Genomic DNA, 18325 nt, shown 5'->3' with positions numbered 1-18325 from the left:
TCTGTGATGTCATACATGTAGTATATTCTAATAAATTTCTCTCTTGTAGTTTCGTTTTTGTGATATTGAGTGATATCACAGCTACCATGATAAAGATAAAACTAATCATGATTATGCACCTACTGTAAACCAAACCATGAAATAGCACTTTACAAACATCTCACTTAATCCTATGGAATAATAATTATCTTCTATTTTGAGATCCAGAAAGAGGGGTCCAAAGAGGTTCAATAGTACCCAATGTCCATTAGCTAGTAAGTAGAAAGTTTTTGTAAATGCTTATTTTGTAACGATACACTGCAGTAAAACCAAGACCCTTCTATTTGCGAAAAGGCTTTGGGACAGGAAGTACTCACAGCCACGGACCCGCCATTGCTCCTCTTAGCTAACTTTCCTCTGTTACCACTCAAGACTGACAGACAGGAAATTGTTCTCTTTCAAAAATCAGAACTCATGAAATGTGTAGTCTGTCCTCGCATTTTATCTCTATTGGTCATTATTAATTTTGTCCACCACTCTAGAGCACAAACTCCATTTAAAATATTCCGAGGCACAGAATATGAATACAAAGCAAAAGCAAAAGCAAAAGGTAGCAATCGAAGTCTTCCCTAGTTTATTTATAACATTGATCATGATGCTATTTTATGAAACTATACATGTTATTCAGTTGTTTACAAATAACTATGGAACACTGTGGGGACACTCACAAAAATGGGGTGTGTGTGTGTGTGCGCGCGCGTGTGTATGCTTTATATGCCAGCAATCCTCACTGTTTATACTGTCTGATTGCTAGCTTGATACACCTGACCAAGGGCACCAGCCACACACACATCCGAAGTCAACACCAGTCCAGCAAATCCAGGATAAAGTCTGCTCTCCCTCCTCATAACTGAGGTTCTGAGTTGTCCTTCACTTTCCTTCCAACTTACATAGATTCATTTGTCCACTAAATATATATTGAGAACTTCCTATGTGCCAGACAATGTTCTACAAGAAAACAGAAGCCTTGGTCCTTGCTTCTACCTATAATATACACTCAAAACAGAGACTAATTATCCACCTCCTTTCGCATGAGGGCAATAGATCCACTGCACATGTTCATAAAGATATTGGTTCACTCTAACAGTGACTGCGGATAACTCTCTCAGAAACTATTGCCACACTCTTATTGCAATCAGTAGCCAAATTGTTTTAAACCAATGACAAGACCTGACCTCAGTTTTCAATCACTTTCTCACCTGCTAGCAAGCAGCATACTTTTACCACAGTTTAAATTCACCATTTCCTTAATTAGTGTCCTGATTTTAACTACTTTGTTTTTGGGTTATTAGCTGAAAGCACATACAGAAACTGCAGTTTAAGTTCACAAACTAAAATGCGTAAATTAAATTAAAAATTTAAATGATCTCAGTGGCATAACCATGGATCCCAACCCAGTGGATCCAATAAGCTTTTCAACTCTAATACCAACCAATTCTCTCCTTCCTATTCTTTAGCCCAAGAGTTCACAGCAAAATCTGCATATGTGCTGCTCTTATTTTCTTCAAACTAGCCATGACACATGAATTTATATATCCCACTATTAGTTGTATAAATAGTTCTGTCTTAATGATACAAGTTCATGAAAATCTGTTTATATTATATGTCAGTTCAATCAATATCTTCATGTACAGTAATAGATAATTAGATAAGTGCTTTATACTCAATAAATATTGTAGGATGAATCTGTGCTTAATGAAACTAAAAGTATAAATTATCAGATTCCAGCCATGAACAGTAACTGATTTTTAGCCTTAAGAGGGAACATATGCCCTCATACTGATAGTTATTATTATCAGTTGAAATGTCTCAAATCATCAGTGAGATAAGTATATGTAAGAAGAATACATATTCACAGGTAAATGCAGGTATAGTAGGAGGAGAATAAAACAAAATAAAATGTTCTCCATATTTATCTTAAATTTCACTTTCTAAACACTAAAATAAATTATTAAAATATTTATAATACAAGCAAATCATGTGTCACATTATGCTTCATACATTATTTTCATTCATCTATTGATCTAGTCAATCAGCCCTTCATTCACAAGAGTTCACTGAGTGTCTACGTAATGCCTTTGTTTTCTACAAGGCAGATTCAAATTGTAGAGAAACACTTCATAGTAAAGTACTTCTGTGTGAATTAAAGGATGGTTCTACATTTAAGTATTCACCTGAAGTTATGCCTTCCTACTTCGACAATTGAAAAGTGACTATGGATTGAGGAATTATTACCATTAAGAAACACTTAAGTTTGATTGACCAAACAAAAAATCACACATATTATAGTCTTTAATCAGAAGCCAACTATAATATTCCCATAATCCTCTCTGATCCAAGAAGCAGACACATTACACTGAAGTCCAAGGGTGCGTCTCACAGCACATAGAATTTCAACACAGGAGAAGCCTCCACCCCTATACTTCTGTTCAAACCCATATTGAAGCCAAAAGATTAAGGGTGAGATCATTAAAATCATAAATCAATTAAGTAGAATATTATTGTGATTCCGAGACTTCAAAAGTTTATAAGGTTTACTTCTTCAACAGATTGAAAAATAGCACAAATGAAATTATCTTTCTTCCTAGAAAAAAATTACTTCAAGTCTTTCTTTTTTCCAGATTCTGGGAGAAGTCTCTTCTCTGTCTCTTTATCTCTACTTTTATCTCAGTCTGTGTAATCTTTCTCAAAAGGAGCTAGGCTTTTTTTCATTACGAATTTTTAAATTTATCATTGACAAATAATTCTTTTATATATTTATGAGATACAGTGTGATGTTTCAACGCATGTACACATAGTATAATGATCAAATTGGGGTAATTACATATGCATCACTTTCAGTGTTCATCGTTTCTTTGTGGCGATAACATTCAAAATCTTCCAGCTATCTTGAAATATATATTACATTGTTATTCGCTATAGTCACCCTACTGTGTAGTAAAATACTAGAACTTATTCTTCCTGTCTAACTGTAACTTTGTAGCCGTTGACCTCTTACTCATGGACACTATCATCCAAACTGTCCATAAAAGTATATTCTCAGCGATATGATACTTTTCCCCTCAACCTTATAACATTCATCTATGACAATATATTTTCAACTGGTGAATTAGTGCCTGGGGTTGTCAACACAAATGCAGAGAAAAGGAAGCTGTCGTTCTTTTTAAATGATAGGAAGTCTCACACATCATTCCTAAACCAGTGTCCTCTCTTAGTCAGCTTGCAGCCAGTAGCACTCTATCACTCATGGGCTGCTCAGCACAGTGTATTCATCAAGGCGGGTCGACGCAATTGTTAGCTGGCAGTTCAAATGGGGCCGACTTGTCACAAGAGTGACAGCCTGGGCAATTGTTTGCCCTCTGGGAACAGGTGCAGGCAGGTTCAAATGAAATACATCCAAATACTAACAGCAAGATTCTTAATCATGTCAATAAAAAGGATGTACTGGTGTCTGGGATTCAGTGGTCACATATGCCTCTCACACTTTTGAAAATGAAATGCAGTCTGGCTTTTCAACAGAGTATTCCAAGGAATCCATCATGTCATTATCATTTTTAATACATGCTACTCGTTCGCTGGATAAAATCTCTAATGCTGATATTCCACATACTAAAAGGCATGTTTATGCCTTGAATAACACAAAGGCAAGTTATCACAATAAAGGAATGGAAAATAAGAAAGTCTGACAATGGAGTAAAAAAAAACATAATCAGCAATGAGATTTGATTTCAGAATGACACTGTTTTGAAACACTAAGCATGCAAAAGAGCCCTTTAAAAGCGTAGCTTAATAATATCATTAATGAAACAACAAAAGAAAATAGCTAGCCAATTTAATTTTAGCTCTTAAATTTCCCAATATTCTTGAACCAGCTATATGTTCTTATAGTTTTCATTGCATATCTATTTAAAATATTATATATTCTGTATCTATACAATGTTGCAAATTATATAATTTTTCCATTGAAAATTCCAATAACCATAAAACATAAATGTAGCTAGATATCATGGCACAAAACAAAGCATCTTACTATTATTGGTGTTAGCATTCAAGTACTTGCTTAATATTTTAAAAATATACTTCAAGAAATTAGCTATGTCAGAAATATGCAGAAGATTGAAACTAAACCCCTTCCTTACATCATATATAAAAATCAACTCAAGATGTATTAAAGACTTAAAAGTAAAACCCAAAACTATAAAAACTGTACAAGATAACCTAGAAAATACCATTCTGGACATAAAACCTGACAAAGATTTCATGATGAAGACACCAAAAGCAATTGAAATAAAAATTGCCAGGCATGGTGGCTCGCACCCGTAATCCCAGCACTTTGGGAGGCCAAGGCGGGTGGATCATGAGGTCAGGAGATGGAGACTATCCTGGCTAACACAGTGAAACCCCATCTCTACTAAAAATACAGAAAAATTAGCCGGGTGTGGTGGTGTGTGTCTGTAGTCCCAGCTACTCGGGAGGCTGAGGCAAGAGAATGGGGTGAACCCGGGAGGCAGAGCTTGCAGTGAGCCAAGATCCCATCACTGCACTGCAGCCTGGGCCACAGAGCGAGACTCCATCTCAAAAAAATAAAAAATAAAAATAATAAACTAAAATGACAAATGGAACCTAATTAAACTAAAGAGTTTCTGCACATCAAAAGAAACTATCAACAGACTAAACAGACAACCTACAGAACAGGAGGCAATATTTGTGAACTACGCATCTGACAAAGGTCTAATATTGAGAATCAATAAGGAACTTAAGTTTAAAAGAAAAAGATAACTCCATTAAAAAGTGGCCAAAGGACATTCCTTTTTAAAAAAGGAGAAATGCACATGACCAATAAGCATATGAAAAAAATTTTAACTTCACTAATCATTAGATAAATGCCAATCAAAACCACAATGAGATACCATCTCACACTGTCAGAATGACTATTATTAAAAAATTCAAAAATAACAGATGCTGGCAAGGTCGTGGAGAAAAGGGATGCTTATACACTGCTGATGGGAATGTAAATTAGTTCAGCCATTTTGGAAAGCAGCTGGTGTTTTTGCAAAGAATTTAAAACACAGTTACCATTTGATCCAGCAAATGCCATTATTGAGTATATGCCCAAACAAATATAAATTATTCTACCATAAAGACAAATACATACACATGTCCATTGAAGCACTATTTATAAGAACAAAGACATGGAATAAATCTAAATGCTATTAACAGTAGACTGGATTTTAAAAAATGTGTTACATGTACACTATGGAATACTAGAGACCCATAAAAAATACTATGCAGCCATACTATTCCATTGCATAGAATACTATGCAGCCATGAGATCATGCCTTTTGCAGCAACATGGATGGAACTGGAGGCCATTATTCTGAGTTAGCTAACACAGGAACAGAAAACCAAATACTACATATTCTCACTTAAAGTAGGAGCTAAACTTTGCATACATATGGATACAAAGAAGGGAACAATAGATGCTGGGGCCTACTTGAGGGTAGAGAGTGAGAGGAGAGGATCAAAAAACTACCCATTGGCTACTATGCTTATTACCTCAGTGACAAAATAATCTGTACATCAAACCCCCATGACATGCAATTTATGTATATGACAAAACTGCACATGAATGCCTGAACATGAAAGTTAAATAAAAAGAAATCAGCTATGTGAGAAATAAGAAGTACACACAGTCCTAGCTTTTACAGTATAATTAATTTGTGTTACTAACTTGTGTAATAAATTAGAGGGCAAAATTTAACATACCTAAACAATGAGTGAAAACTAAACTATTGAATGATGGGTTTTTATAAATTATAGACCTCAATAAAGACTGGTGATGTAGATGACAGTCATGGGAGAAGAGAGAGATGTGCTAGAACTAAGCAAACCATCTTAAAGTAGATAGGGAAGTCCATCCAGGGAGGAAAAAGCTAAAAGTTGATCATAGAAACTGTCCATTATCTTCATTTTAAAAACAAAATTTAAAAAACACAACAAAGGTTAGAGACTAGGGTAAAGTGAAGAGCTCAAGATAAATTTATCTAAAATGCATATTTTTAAGGAAACACAACTCTTTTATCGGGGAGATTTGCTTTAACTTCAGCTAAGTGGATATTCTCTGATTTTGATTATTTTTTCTCCAAAATGCAGGTTCCAAAGTTGGGTAGCATTTGCATCTTGATTCCACTGCTTTCTGACTGTGTGACTTTGGGAATTACCTAATATCACCATTTCCAAGTTTATTTATTTGTAAAATGGTGATAAAAGAAAATTGTCTGCATTTTAAGGTTGTTTGAGGTAACTGAGATAATTCTCATAAAATATTTAGCATAGGGTTTAACACTTTAAATAGTCTTAATAAAGAGTGCCTAGTATGTGACCTATTGCATTATCAATTATAAGATACCTTTCCAAACATACGATTCCAATTAGTTATGTGCAAACAGTGTTCAATGTTAAAGCTTATCTATTGCTGTCAGTTATTCAATAATTACAAGTCTAAATGATTAAAGCTTTCCTTCCATGGAAGAACCCAGAACTGCCTAATTTTTTCTCTGTTTGAACATAAAAAATTATTCTGTTTCAGAAAAATCTATTTGATTCCTAGAAAGCAAGATGATTATACAGGACAAAATGTACCCCCAATTACAAGATATCCAAAGAGTGTACTGAATCTTTATGAAATCAACAACTTGATAATTTCCCACCAGTACTAAAGAAATAAATAATTAAGAGTCCTTTGTGTTTTGAACTAGTTATATGAATATGCAAACATATTTTCACTGTTTTTCCAGGTTCGAGACACTTGGATAGTTTCTTCAAAATTATTCTCTTAGATTATATCACTTTTCCAAAAATATATTTCACTTTCTCTAGATCATATAGGATTATAAGCCTAACTCCAATATTAATATTCGAATTGACAAAAGAGCTTATGTACTAGTCACATTTAATCTAAGAAACATAAAATATATGTATTAAGATAAATTACAGAAAAGACCTGGTTTAAAACCTTAAAAAGAAAATTTCATTGCCTGACCATTGGTCTTGAGTAGTTCTTTCAACATAATAAAAATAATGGCAAATGTTTTTTTAAAATTTACTGGTAATTAACATCATTCTTATTTTGCCCATTGTACTTTATTCTTTACCTTGACTGTCAGGAAGCCTGGGATTAAATTTTTAGTTCAAGCCTAGTCACAGTCCCATCTCTGGCACTTGCAAAACTATCTTCTCTTTTTGTCTAATAACTTATGTTCTTTATTTTATTGCCTTGTATGTGTGTACATAAAATTTTAGAATAGGATTGCTTGAATTCTTTTTTGAAAAGAGTAGAACTGTAAACTAAATATTTGCTCTTGTGATTACTTAATTTACTTTTATTTTATATTATCCTAATATACTTCTCAAATTAATAATTTTGCGATTTTATACCAAAAAAATTTCAGAGGTAAAAACAATGCGAAAATAATAACCAGTTAACATCCTGATGACAGTATCAAATCCACACATGTCAACTAACCTTGAATGCAAATGGGCTAAATGCCCCAATTAAAAGACACAGAATGGCAAGCTAGATAACGAACCAAGACCTATTGCTATGCTGTTTTCAAGAGACCTATCTCACATGCAGTGACACACATAGGCTCAAAATAAAGGGATGGAGAAAAATCTACCAAGCAAATAGAAAACAGAAAAAGCAGTGGCTCCAATTCTAGTTCCAAACAAAACAGACTTTAAACCAACACAGATAAAAAAAAAAAAAAAAAAAAAAAAGACAAAGAGGGACATGACATAATGGTAAAGAATTCAATTCAACAAGATCTAACTATCCTAAATATGTATGCCCCCAACACAGGAGCACCCAGATTCATAAAGTAAAGCAAGTTCTTAGAGACCTTTAAAGAGACCTAGACTCCCACATAACAATAATGTGGAGGTAACTGTGCAATGTTGCCAGTGTGGTGTTAAAGTCTCTCACTTATACTTTAACACCACACTGGCAATACTACACAGATCATTGAGATAGAACATTAACAAAGATATTCAGGACCTGAACTCAGCACTGGTTGAAATGGATCTTGTAGACTACTACAGAATTCTCCACCTCAAAACAACAGAATATACATTCTTCTTATTGCCATATGGCACATACTCTAAAATCAATCACATTATCAGAAGTAAAACATTCCTCAGCAAATGCAAAAGAACTGAAATTATAAAAAACATCTCTCAGACCACAGCACATCAAATTAGAAATCAAACTAAGAAATGTACTCTAAACCATATAATTACATGGAAATTGAATAATTTGCCCCAGAATGACATTTGAGTAGAGAATAAAGACACAACATAGTAGAATCTCTGGAATACAGCTAAGGAGAGTATTGAGAGGGAAATTGATAGCACTAAATGCCCACATCAAGAAGTTAGAAAGATCTCAAGTTTAATAACCTAACATCATAACTAAAAGAACTGGAGAACCATCAGCAAACAAATCTCTAAGCTAGCAGAAAACAACAGATAATCAAAATCAGGCCTGAATTGAAAGAGATTGAGACATGAAAGATAATTCAAAAGATCAACAAATTCTGGAGCTAGTTTCTTTTAGTTAATAAAACAGACCACTAGTTAGACCAATAAAAAAGAAGACAAAGAAGATTCAAATAAACACAATCAGAAACTACGAGGGGGATATTACCACTGACCCCACAGAAATACAAACAACTATCAGAGAATAATATGAACACCTCTATGCACATAAACTAGAAAATCTAGAAGAAATGGATAAATTCCTGGACACACACCCTCTGAAGAATGAACCAGAAAGAAAATGAATCCCTGAAAAGACCAATAATAAGCTCTGAAATTGAGTTAGTAATAGCCTATCAATCAAAAAAGCCAAGGACCAGATGGATTTATAACTGATTTCGACTAGATGTATAAAGAACAGCTGGTACTATTCCTACTGAAACTATTCCAAAAAATTCAAGGACAAGGGACTCCTCCCTAACTCATTCTCTGAGGCCAGCATCATCCTGATACCAAAACCTGACACAGACACAACATCAAAAAAGGAAACTTCAGGCCAATATCCTTGATGAACATCAGTGCAAAGATCCTCAACCAAATACTGGCAGATCAAATCCAGCAGCACACCAAAAAGCTTATTCACCATGATCAAGTAGGCTGTATACCTGGGATGCAATGTTGGTTTGACATATGCAAATCAATAAATATGATTCATCACATAAGTGGAATTAAAGACAAAACCCACATGATTATCCTAATAGATGCAGAAAAGGTTTTTGATAAAATTCAATACCCCTTCATGTTAGAAACTGTCAATAAGCTAAGTATTGAAGGAACATAACTCAAAATAAAAAGAGCCATTTATGACAAACCCACAGCCAACATCATACTGATTGGGCACAAGCTGGAAGCATTCCCCTTGAAAACCAGCACAAGACAAGGATGCCTTATCTCACCATTCCTATTCAACATAGTATTGGAAGCCCTACCCAGGGCAATCAGGCAAGAGAAAGAAATAAAGGCATCCAAATAGGAAGAGAGGAAGTCAAACTATCCGTGTTTGGCAGACAACATGACCCTATATCCAGAAAACCCCACAGTCTTGGACCAAGAGCCCCTTAGGCTGATAAATAACTTCAGCAAAGTCTTACGATACAAAATCAATGTGCAAAAATCACTAACATTCCTATACAACAACACTCAAGCCAAGAGTCAGATCAAAAATGCAGTCCCATTCACAATTGCCACAAAAATAAAATAAAATAAAATACCTAGGAATACAGTCAACCAGGGAGGTGAAAGATCTTTACAAGGAGAACCACAAAACTCTGCTCAAGGAAATCAAAGATGACAAAAACAAATGGAAAAACATTCCATGCTCATGGATACGAAGAATCAATATTATTTAAATGGCCATAGTTCCCAAAACAGTTTTTTATACATTCAATGCTGTTGCTATCAAACTAACATTGAGATTTTTCACAGAACTAGAAAAACCTATTTTAAAATTCATATGGAACCAAAAAAGAGTCAGACATTTTGCCTCATCTCCTGTATCTATCTTCTGAACATCTGTTGAGTTTCCAAACTCCTAACATTTAGTGAGAACATTGCTTATTATGCTGTAGTCTGCCACTGGTGTTTCGATCCTCTCCAACATTCTCTACTCCTCTTGCATTTTCTTTTCTAACTTAGGATTTTTTTATTTCTCTTTCTTTTACCATGAAAGTCTACTGATTGCTGTTTTCCACATATTTTCTTATATATAGCTTTCTCTCTTTCTCCCATCATACCTATTATTAAAATTATACTTTTTTATATTTCTGAAATGCTGAGGTATGTGTGAAAATCATTGATTCAACTTATGCTAAAAGTGAAATTTAGTACTATTTATTACATGGATTTTATGGTCTTGCATTGAAAAGAATCTTTACCTCAAGTTGTTTAAAAAACTCATAAATTTCATAGGGATTACGTATCTGAATCAAAATTAAATAATGAAAATGGATGAAAATTTGGGAATGTGTCCCTAACCTTTGGATTAGGAGAAGGCTTTTTAATTAGAAAAGAAACTGATAAACAATAACAAACAAGATTAATAGATTAGAGTAATAAAAATCAAAAAGTTCTGAATGACCAAATATTAATGAAGTAAAAAAAAAATTAAATGAAAGCATGATAGCATGTGATAAACTATGCCTAATAAAGAGCCCCCCAATAACCACAATATCCAATAGAAAAATGGGTAAAGCAAGCAATATATTCACAGAAAAGGAAATATAAATGGACAATGAATATTAGGAAAGATGCTCAACCCACCAGAAGTTAGGGTAATAAAAACTAAAACAATAAGCTAGTATTTTTTTGCCCATAAGATTAACATAAATAAGATTAATAAAATCCAGTGAGTGGGTGTATCACAAAACAGGCTTTCTCTTATATTCTTGTTAGGAATGTGAATTATATGACCCTTTCAGAAAGCAGTCTGCCAGGATTTACTAAAATTAAACATAAGCAAATACTTAAGGAAATATGGCCTAAAGATACAGAAATATCAGTACACAAAACAATAAATTGGCATACCATAAACATTCATATTGCTATTAGCAATAATAAGTTATCCATACATGTATTGACTTCTTGGGATACTTAATATATGTGCATAGTTAAACTGAAAAAAACAATTTCAAGAGTAACATGAATTATATGTTCACATATTTGTAAAAAATTACATAAATATTGGTATGTAAGTTTATGTACTGGAAAGATACACTGAACTGTGGAAATAGGAAATTTTTAACTTTTTCCTTCCAAACAATTTGTTATATTTGCGATGTAACTGGAACACTGATAGGATATGGCTATAGTCATAAATGTCCTTTTTAAGATTCCTTTACGTTCTAAAATAGTTACAGACACATTTGTTTTACGTCTCTTTCATTAGATTTTTGAAGCTGCATTAATAAAATACGAAGGTAACAAATTACCTCATGCTCTCAAAAGTGGGAGCTAAATGATGAGAACACATGAACACATAGTGGGGAACAACAAACACGGGGGCCTATTGAAGGGTGGAGCATGGGAGGAGAAAGAGGATCAGGAAAAATAACTAATGTGTGCTAGGTTTAATACCTAGGTGATGAAATAATATGTACGACGAACCCCCATGACATAAGTTTATTTGTGTAACAAACCTTCTCATGTACCCCTTATTTAAAAGTTAAATATATATATATTCAAGAGAAAAAAAGAGGATTATGTCATTAAATAGAAAACAAAGAAAAGTAGTAAACACACTCAGTAAACAGCCTATGTTACATGATAAGCTCAACAACTCGCCTTGTTTATCCTCTTCCAGTTCACTCTCAGAGCATCCATCATTCTCATCTTTCACATTGTCATGGGCATCTGGTGCCTTCTGTGATGAGGTTTCATTCTCTTTTTCAGGGTCTAAATTATCTCTTTTATCATCCAAAGGTGACTGTGGTATTCCATTCATTTGAACATCGGCCTGTCCTTCTTCATTAGCTTTTTCACCTTGTTTCTCCTCATCTACTTCAAAATCTTCTTCGTACTCTGAAAAAAGAAAATCTCCACTATAAGAATGAAAATAGAACCCCTTATCTTAACCTATTTCTCTCTAATGAGAACTTTGACTCCATTATCCTCTCTTCTCTGAGCCTTTCTTTGCTTCTTCTTTTTCGTTCAATTAGTGAACATGGAAAACTAACAGCAAATGATCAAAGATTCCAATCAGTTACATACACAAGAGCACAAAAGAAATGAAGCTCCAAATGACAAGGCTGAAACCTAATAAAAGTTCATTTACAAATGAACATCATCATCTAAAATAACCAAAATGGAAAGAGAAGAACTTGATATAAAACAATAAATTAGAAATAAATTAAAAATGAAGAGAACAGGATTATAATAATGAAAGTTAATTTGGAGATCCAGTGAGGTCATATTTCATACGAGAAGTGTTCAAAATATTTGGATATCAACTTAATGAATAGTGAAGTGGAAAAATTCAATTAATCAAGTCCAAAGGCCCTGAGAAGTAACACTGTGAATAGCACATTCTTTAAGAAACAAATGGACATCAAGAAAAGGCATTATGAAGGATTCTATATGTAGGCCAGAACTGAAATCATATGCATTCTTCATTCCTACAATAAATGAAATAATTACATTTCAATGATAAAAATTTATACAAAATAGAATATTCCTGTCACAGTCACGTATTTGCTTTATTCCCTGCAGAGGTGCAAAAAATCTGTAGCAGGAAAAGGAAATTGTCACATCAGATAAACTCCAGCTGTCCCTCGTGGTTATAATTTTTCACCTTTCATATTTAATTGTTCCCCCTTTTCTTCCACGAAAAACTAAAAATCTTGAAGTGACAACATGCCAAGGATAGAGAGCAAAAGGATCTCATGCAGAACCAATTAAGCAAATAAACAATTATCCTTAAAATAAAAATTACCATTAAAATAAAGGTTTCTCAATGTTGTGTGGTTTAGTTATTAGCTATTCTGGCTTCTCTGTCAGTGCAGGGGTGGGTCTCTCGGGTAATTTACTTGAGAGCTGTCCACCCAGTGAAACAAACTTAATCTAGAAATGTATGCCCTGTGCATATGCAGAAAGCTCTGTAAATACAGAGAATGAGGGAGATAGAAGGGGAAAAGTGAAATCAAAACCTGTAACAAAGAAAATTAGATAATCACAAAAATGTTTCCACAAAAGAGATTTAATACATTTAAATACAAAATATGAATATCAGTAAACCAAAACTGTAAAATAAGCAAGAAGATAAAGAATTTGCTTTATATTGCTAGATGCAAACAGAAAATACTAATAAAAACGAGCAAATATTTTGATACAAGTATTACCGGCCAAGTTATAGGATAATTCCCAAGTTATAGGATAACCCTGATAACTATCAATCAATAAGCCTATTTTTTGAGAATCTTCTATGTTTAAGAGGATAAAACTGCAAGATAGAAGACACTACAATAAGACATTCCCTGCCATGAAGGACTCTCCAATTTTTATTGAGGGAATAAGATGTAGGTACACAAGAAACACTGAACTCACTTTATCGTAGTTTTTAATATGTGATCCTCAGTAATGTGTTTTTCAACACAACTGGGCTGGATTGCTATGGATTTTTATATAGGACATATAATTAATTGTGTGAAGTAGTGTCAAGTAAGCAGAATGGAATGAAAAGAGAGCGGAAAGTCATTTTAGGGTCTCAAGGAAGACTTCCCAAAAGAGAAAGGTGAGATTAGCTGCAGAATACACATACATATATCACACTACAGGTGTTTGCTACTGATCATAAGATAAGCAGAGGGCCAGAGAGAATATGAGTGGATTTCTGTAATTCCATCCATAGTGTTACATAGTAGTGAAATGTGAGGGTTTGGGAATCAGGCATTCATGTGCCCAAGACCCAGTTAAAACACCTACTAACTATGTGACCTTGGGCAATTTGTCTTTAAGCTTCAGTTTCTCCATCTGTAACATGGGTAATACAACGCTGTGGTGAGGATTGAGAGCAATAATCCCTGGAACGTGCTTAGCACAGTGCCATGAATAGCAGGTGCATAATAAATATTATGGATTAGTACTAATAGTCCTTGTGATTGCGTAGCGAAGGGAGTAGATTTTAGAACAGGAGAAATCACAAATGATATGTACTCCTTTGACAGCAACACACTTTATTCGAGGCACCTGATTAAAATCAGGCAGTACAAGTGCCCGCAATTAGGACACAATTACAGTTATATAATTGAAGCACAGCACATAAGTGAAGGAACATGAAGTGAACCACAAGAACAGTCCCGGCATCATATTTTGTGTTTTCTCTCAAATATAAAGTCAAGGCTGCCCTGGTTTTATTCTATCCCTGCTATCATCACATTTAAATATTAGCTTTCTATTAACCACAAGCCTTCCATTGGCATTATAGCTCAAAGCACATCACTTTTGTGCCATCTACTCACGTTTTTGATATGAATAAAACAGTGGCATGCTTTCTAAAACCTTTTACATAATTTCTTCTGTTCTCCCTATCCCACTTGCCTTCTTCTAGAGAATTTAATTAGCTTGTTGTTTACCATCCCCACTAATGAGGACGTGAGTCAACACCAGGTCAACATCAATCTAGCCACAACCTAATCTTGCTGGCCTCGATTCAAACTTCTTGCTGCCCTTTCATCAGTGACTATTATGCAGAGAGCTGAACCGTTGCTGCTGTGGCTGCGTTTTATTTATTTATTTATTTATTTATTTATTTTTATTTTATTTTTTGAGACAGAGTCCGCTGCGTTTTTAAAAACGGAAATGGACATTTAAAGTCCATTAACTAGCCAACCCGGAAGAAAGACCCCAGGAAAAACTTTATCATAGGTATCATAAGTATAAAGTACATCACTCATAGCACTAGTTAGGTTGGTTTAAGAAAAAAAAAAGAAAATGAAAAGCTTCCACCGAACATGACTTCCATAAACCACCATGTCTTCAAAGTTAAAACACATGAAAACACATCCTATTTGTTAATACCTCTTTGATTACTATTGCTACAGATATATTAAAATTCTCATGCCAAGATAGGACAAAGACTAGAAGAGATTGTGAAGAATGGTGAGCTGGTAAAACTGTTCTAAGTGAAATCTTTTGTAAAAGATTCACTATATTCGGTAGTAATCCAACATGAAGTCTAGCGCTATAACAGCCCTGTAATTATTGTCTTGGATTCCTGAAACACTTGGGCAGCAAAAATATGACGTGGGGAGGAAGATACCTAGAAGTTGTCCCTTTCCCGAAGCCAGCCCTTCCACAGGTCACCCCAACCCATGGTTATTGTGCCCCCTAACCAGGCTTTGTCTCCTGAGAATGAGGGACACACAGGCAGTTCTCCCTTTCTGATACTTTGGACACACTATCCACAACCATGTAGTGGGTAGGCTAACTTGTAATAGAAGGTTGTACAGTGTTTGAAAGACTGAGCTTTGGAATTAGACAAACCTGGGTGCAAATTCTTGTTCTGCTACTTTCTTTTTGTGTATCTAAGCCTCAATTTCCCAGCCTGTAAAATTGAAGTAATAATAATACCTACCATATTGAATGGTGAGGATAAAATGAGATTGTGTGTGCACAGTGCCTAGTTCAGTGCTCAGTGCTTGGCACTTTTATTATTGTTGTTATTACTGCTTTATGTATAAGTATATACAAGCATACCTATACCCCTGAATGTATACCTATATATATTCAATATACAGGTATATCTCAGGGCTATTGCAGGTTGAGTTCCAGGTCACTGCAAAAAAGACAGTCACATAAACTTTTTGGTTTCCCAGTGCATCCAAAATTATGTTCCTACTATGCTACAGTCTATTGGGTATACAACAGCATTATATCTAAAAAAATGTATACACCTTAACTAAAATAACTTTATTGATAAAAGATGCTAACAATCATCTGAGCCTTAGCTGGTCATTGTCTTTTTGCTGGTGGAGGTTATTCCCTTGATGTTAATGGTTCCTGACAGATCGGGGTGGTGGTTGCTGAAGGCTGGGGTGGCTGTGGAAATTTCTTAAAATAAGACAACAATAAAGTTTGCCACATCTATTGACTCTTGCTTTCATGAAGATTTATCTGTAGCATGCAATGTCGTTTAACAGCATTTACTCACAGTAAACCCTCTTTCAAAATTGGGCTCCATCCTGCCACTCCTTTATCAACTAATACATTTTATACATATTCTAAATTCTTTGTTGTCATTTCAACAATGTTCACAGCATCTTCAACAAGGGTAAATTCCATCTCAGGAAACTTCTTTCTCTGTTCATCCCTAAGAAGCAACTCCTTATCTATTCAAGTTTTATCATGAGATTGCAACAATTCAATCTCATCTTAGGCTCCACTTCTAATTCTCTTGCTATTTCTACCACATCTGCAATTACTCCCTCCACCAAAGTCTTGAGCTCCTCAAAATCACCCATGAGGGCTAAAATCACCTTCTTTCAAACTCCTGTTCATGTTGATATTTTTACCTCCTTCCATGAATCATGAATGTTCTTAATGGCGTCTAGAATTGTGAATTCTTTCCAGAAAGGTTCCAACTGAATTTGCTCTGATCCATCAGAGGAATCACTATCTATGGCAGTTATAGCCTTATAAAATATATTATTTAAAGAATAAGATCTGAAATTACTCCTTGATCCATAAGGATAATAACAGAATGGATGTTGTGCTAGCAGGCATGAAAACAACATTATCGCACTACACAGCTTCATCAAAGTTCTTGAGTGACCAGGTACATTGTCAACGAGTGGTAATATGTTGAAAGAAATCTTTTTCCCTGAGCAGTAGGTCTCAACAGTGGGCTGAAAATACTCCACAAATCATGCTGTAAGTAGATGTGCTGTCATCCAGGCTTTGTTTGTTTCATTTATAGAGCAGAAGCAGATAAAATTTAGCATACCATTTAAGGGCCTTAGGACTTTTTGAATGCTAAATGAGCATTGGCTTCATCATGAACTCACCAGCTGCACTGGCTGCTAAAAGAAGAGTCAGCCTATCCTTTGAAGCTTTGAAGTCAGGTGTTGACTTCTCCTCTCTAGCTATGAAAGTCCTAGATGGCATATTTTTCAATGTAAGGCTGTTTCATCTACACTGAAGACCTACTGTTTAATGTAGCTACATTTATAAATGATCTTAGCTAGTCTTCTGGATAAAATTGCAGCAGCTCCTACATCAGCACTTGCTACTTCACCTCACACTTTTATGCTATGGAGATGGCTTCTTTCTTTAACCCTCATGAACCAAACTCTGCTAGCTTCATACTTCTCTTCTGTAGCTTCTTCACCTCTGTCAGCCTTCATAGAATTGCAGAGAGTTAGGGCCTTGCTCTGACTTAGTCTTTGGCTTATGAGAATGTTGTAGCTAGTTAGATCTTCTCTCAAGACCACTAAAATTCTCTATATATCAGCAATAAGGATTTCTTTTTTATCATGCACATGTTCACCTGAAGTAGCACTCTTAACTTCCTTCAGGAACTTTACTTTTGTATTCGCAACTTGGCTAACTGTTTGACACAAGTAGCCTAGCTTTTAGCATATCTTGGCTTTTGATATGCCTTCCTCACTAAGCTTAATCGATTCTTTTGATTTAACGTGAAAGACATGAGACTCTTCCTTTCACTTGAACATCTAAAGTATATTGTATAGCATTATTAATTAACCTAATTTCAACACTGTTGTGTGTTAGGGAACAGAGAAGACCAAGGAGAGGGGAGACACTGGAGAACAACTGGTCAGTGGAGCAGTCAGAACATTGATTAAGTTCACTTTCTTACAGGGTATAGCTTATGGCATCCCAAAACAATTGCAATGGTAACAACACAGATCACCGATCACAGATCACCATGACAGATATCATAATAATGAAAAAGTTAGAAATATTGACAAAATGTGACACAGGGATGAGGTGAGCACATGCTGTTGGACAAATGATGCTGATAGACTTTGATGCAGGGTTGCCACAAACTTTTAATTTATAAAAAGTGCTATATTTGCAAAGCTTGTGCAATAAAGCGAGCACAATAAAATGAGACATGCTTGCATACGTATGTGTGTATGTATATATATGAATGTGCATGTGTGCGTGTGTGTGTGGTGGGGTGGTAGGTGTATGTGTATGGAGAGAGGGAGACAGAGAAGCAGGGGAAGGCAGGAGAGAG

The 18325-nt window shown here is 34.8% G+C and overlaps 1 protein-coding gene and 1 long non-coding RNA gene across 8 annotated transcripts in view; one reads left to right on the top strand and one right to left on the bottom strand.

The window, feature by feature from the left end:
• ERICH3 (glutamate rich 3) overlaps positions 1-18325 on the bottom strand; it is a 110800-nt gene that overhangs the window by 25562 nt on the left and 66913 nt on the right. For all 6 annotated transcript variants that reach the window (XM_005543006.5, XM_005543007.5, XM_045368744.3 and 3 more), the window contains exon 11: positions 11914-12150. In XM_005543006.5, the coding sequence (XP_005543063.3) occupies positions 11914-12150 (237 nt within the window). The remainder of the gene's footprint in view (positions 1-11913; positions 12151-18325) is intronic.
• Positions 1-18325, top strand: part of LOC135964915 (uncharacterized) — a 55425-nt gene that overhangs the window by 16179 nt on the left and 20921 nt on the right. The window lies entirely within an intron of this gene.

Source organism: Macaca fascicularis, chromosome 1, assembly GCF_037993035.2.
Source record: "Macaca fascicularis isolate 582-1 chromosome 1, T2T-MFA8v1.1".
NCBI lineage: Eukaryota > Metazoa > Chordata > Mammalia > Primates > Cercopithecidae > Macaca > Macaca fascicularis.
This window is presented reverse-complemented; position numbering and strand designations above follow the sequence as displayed.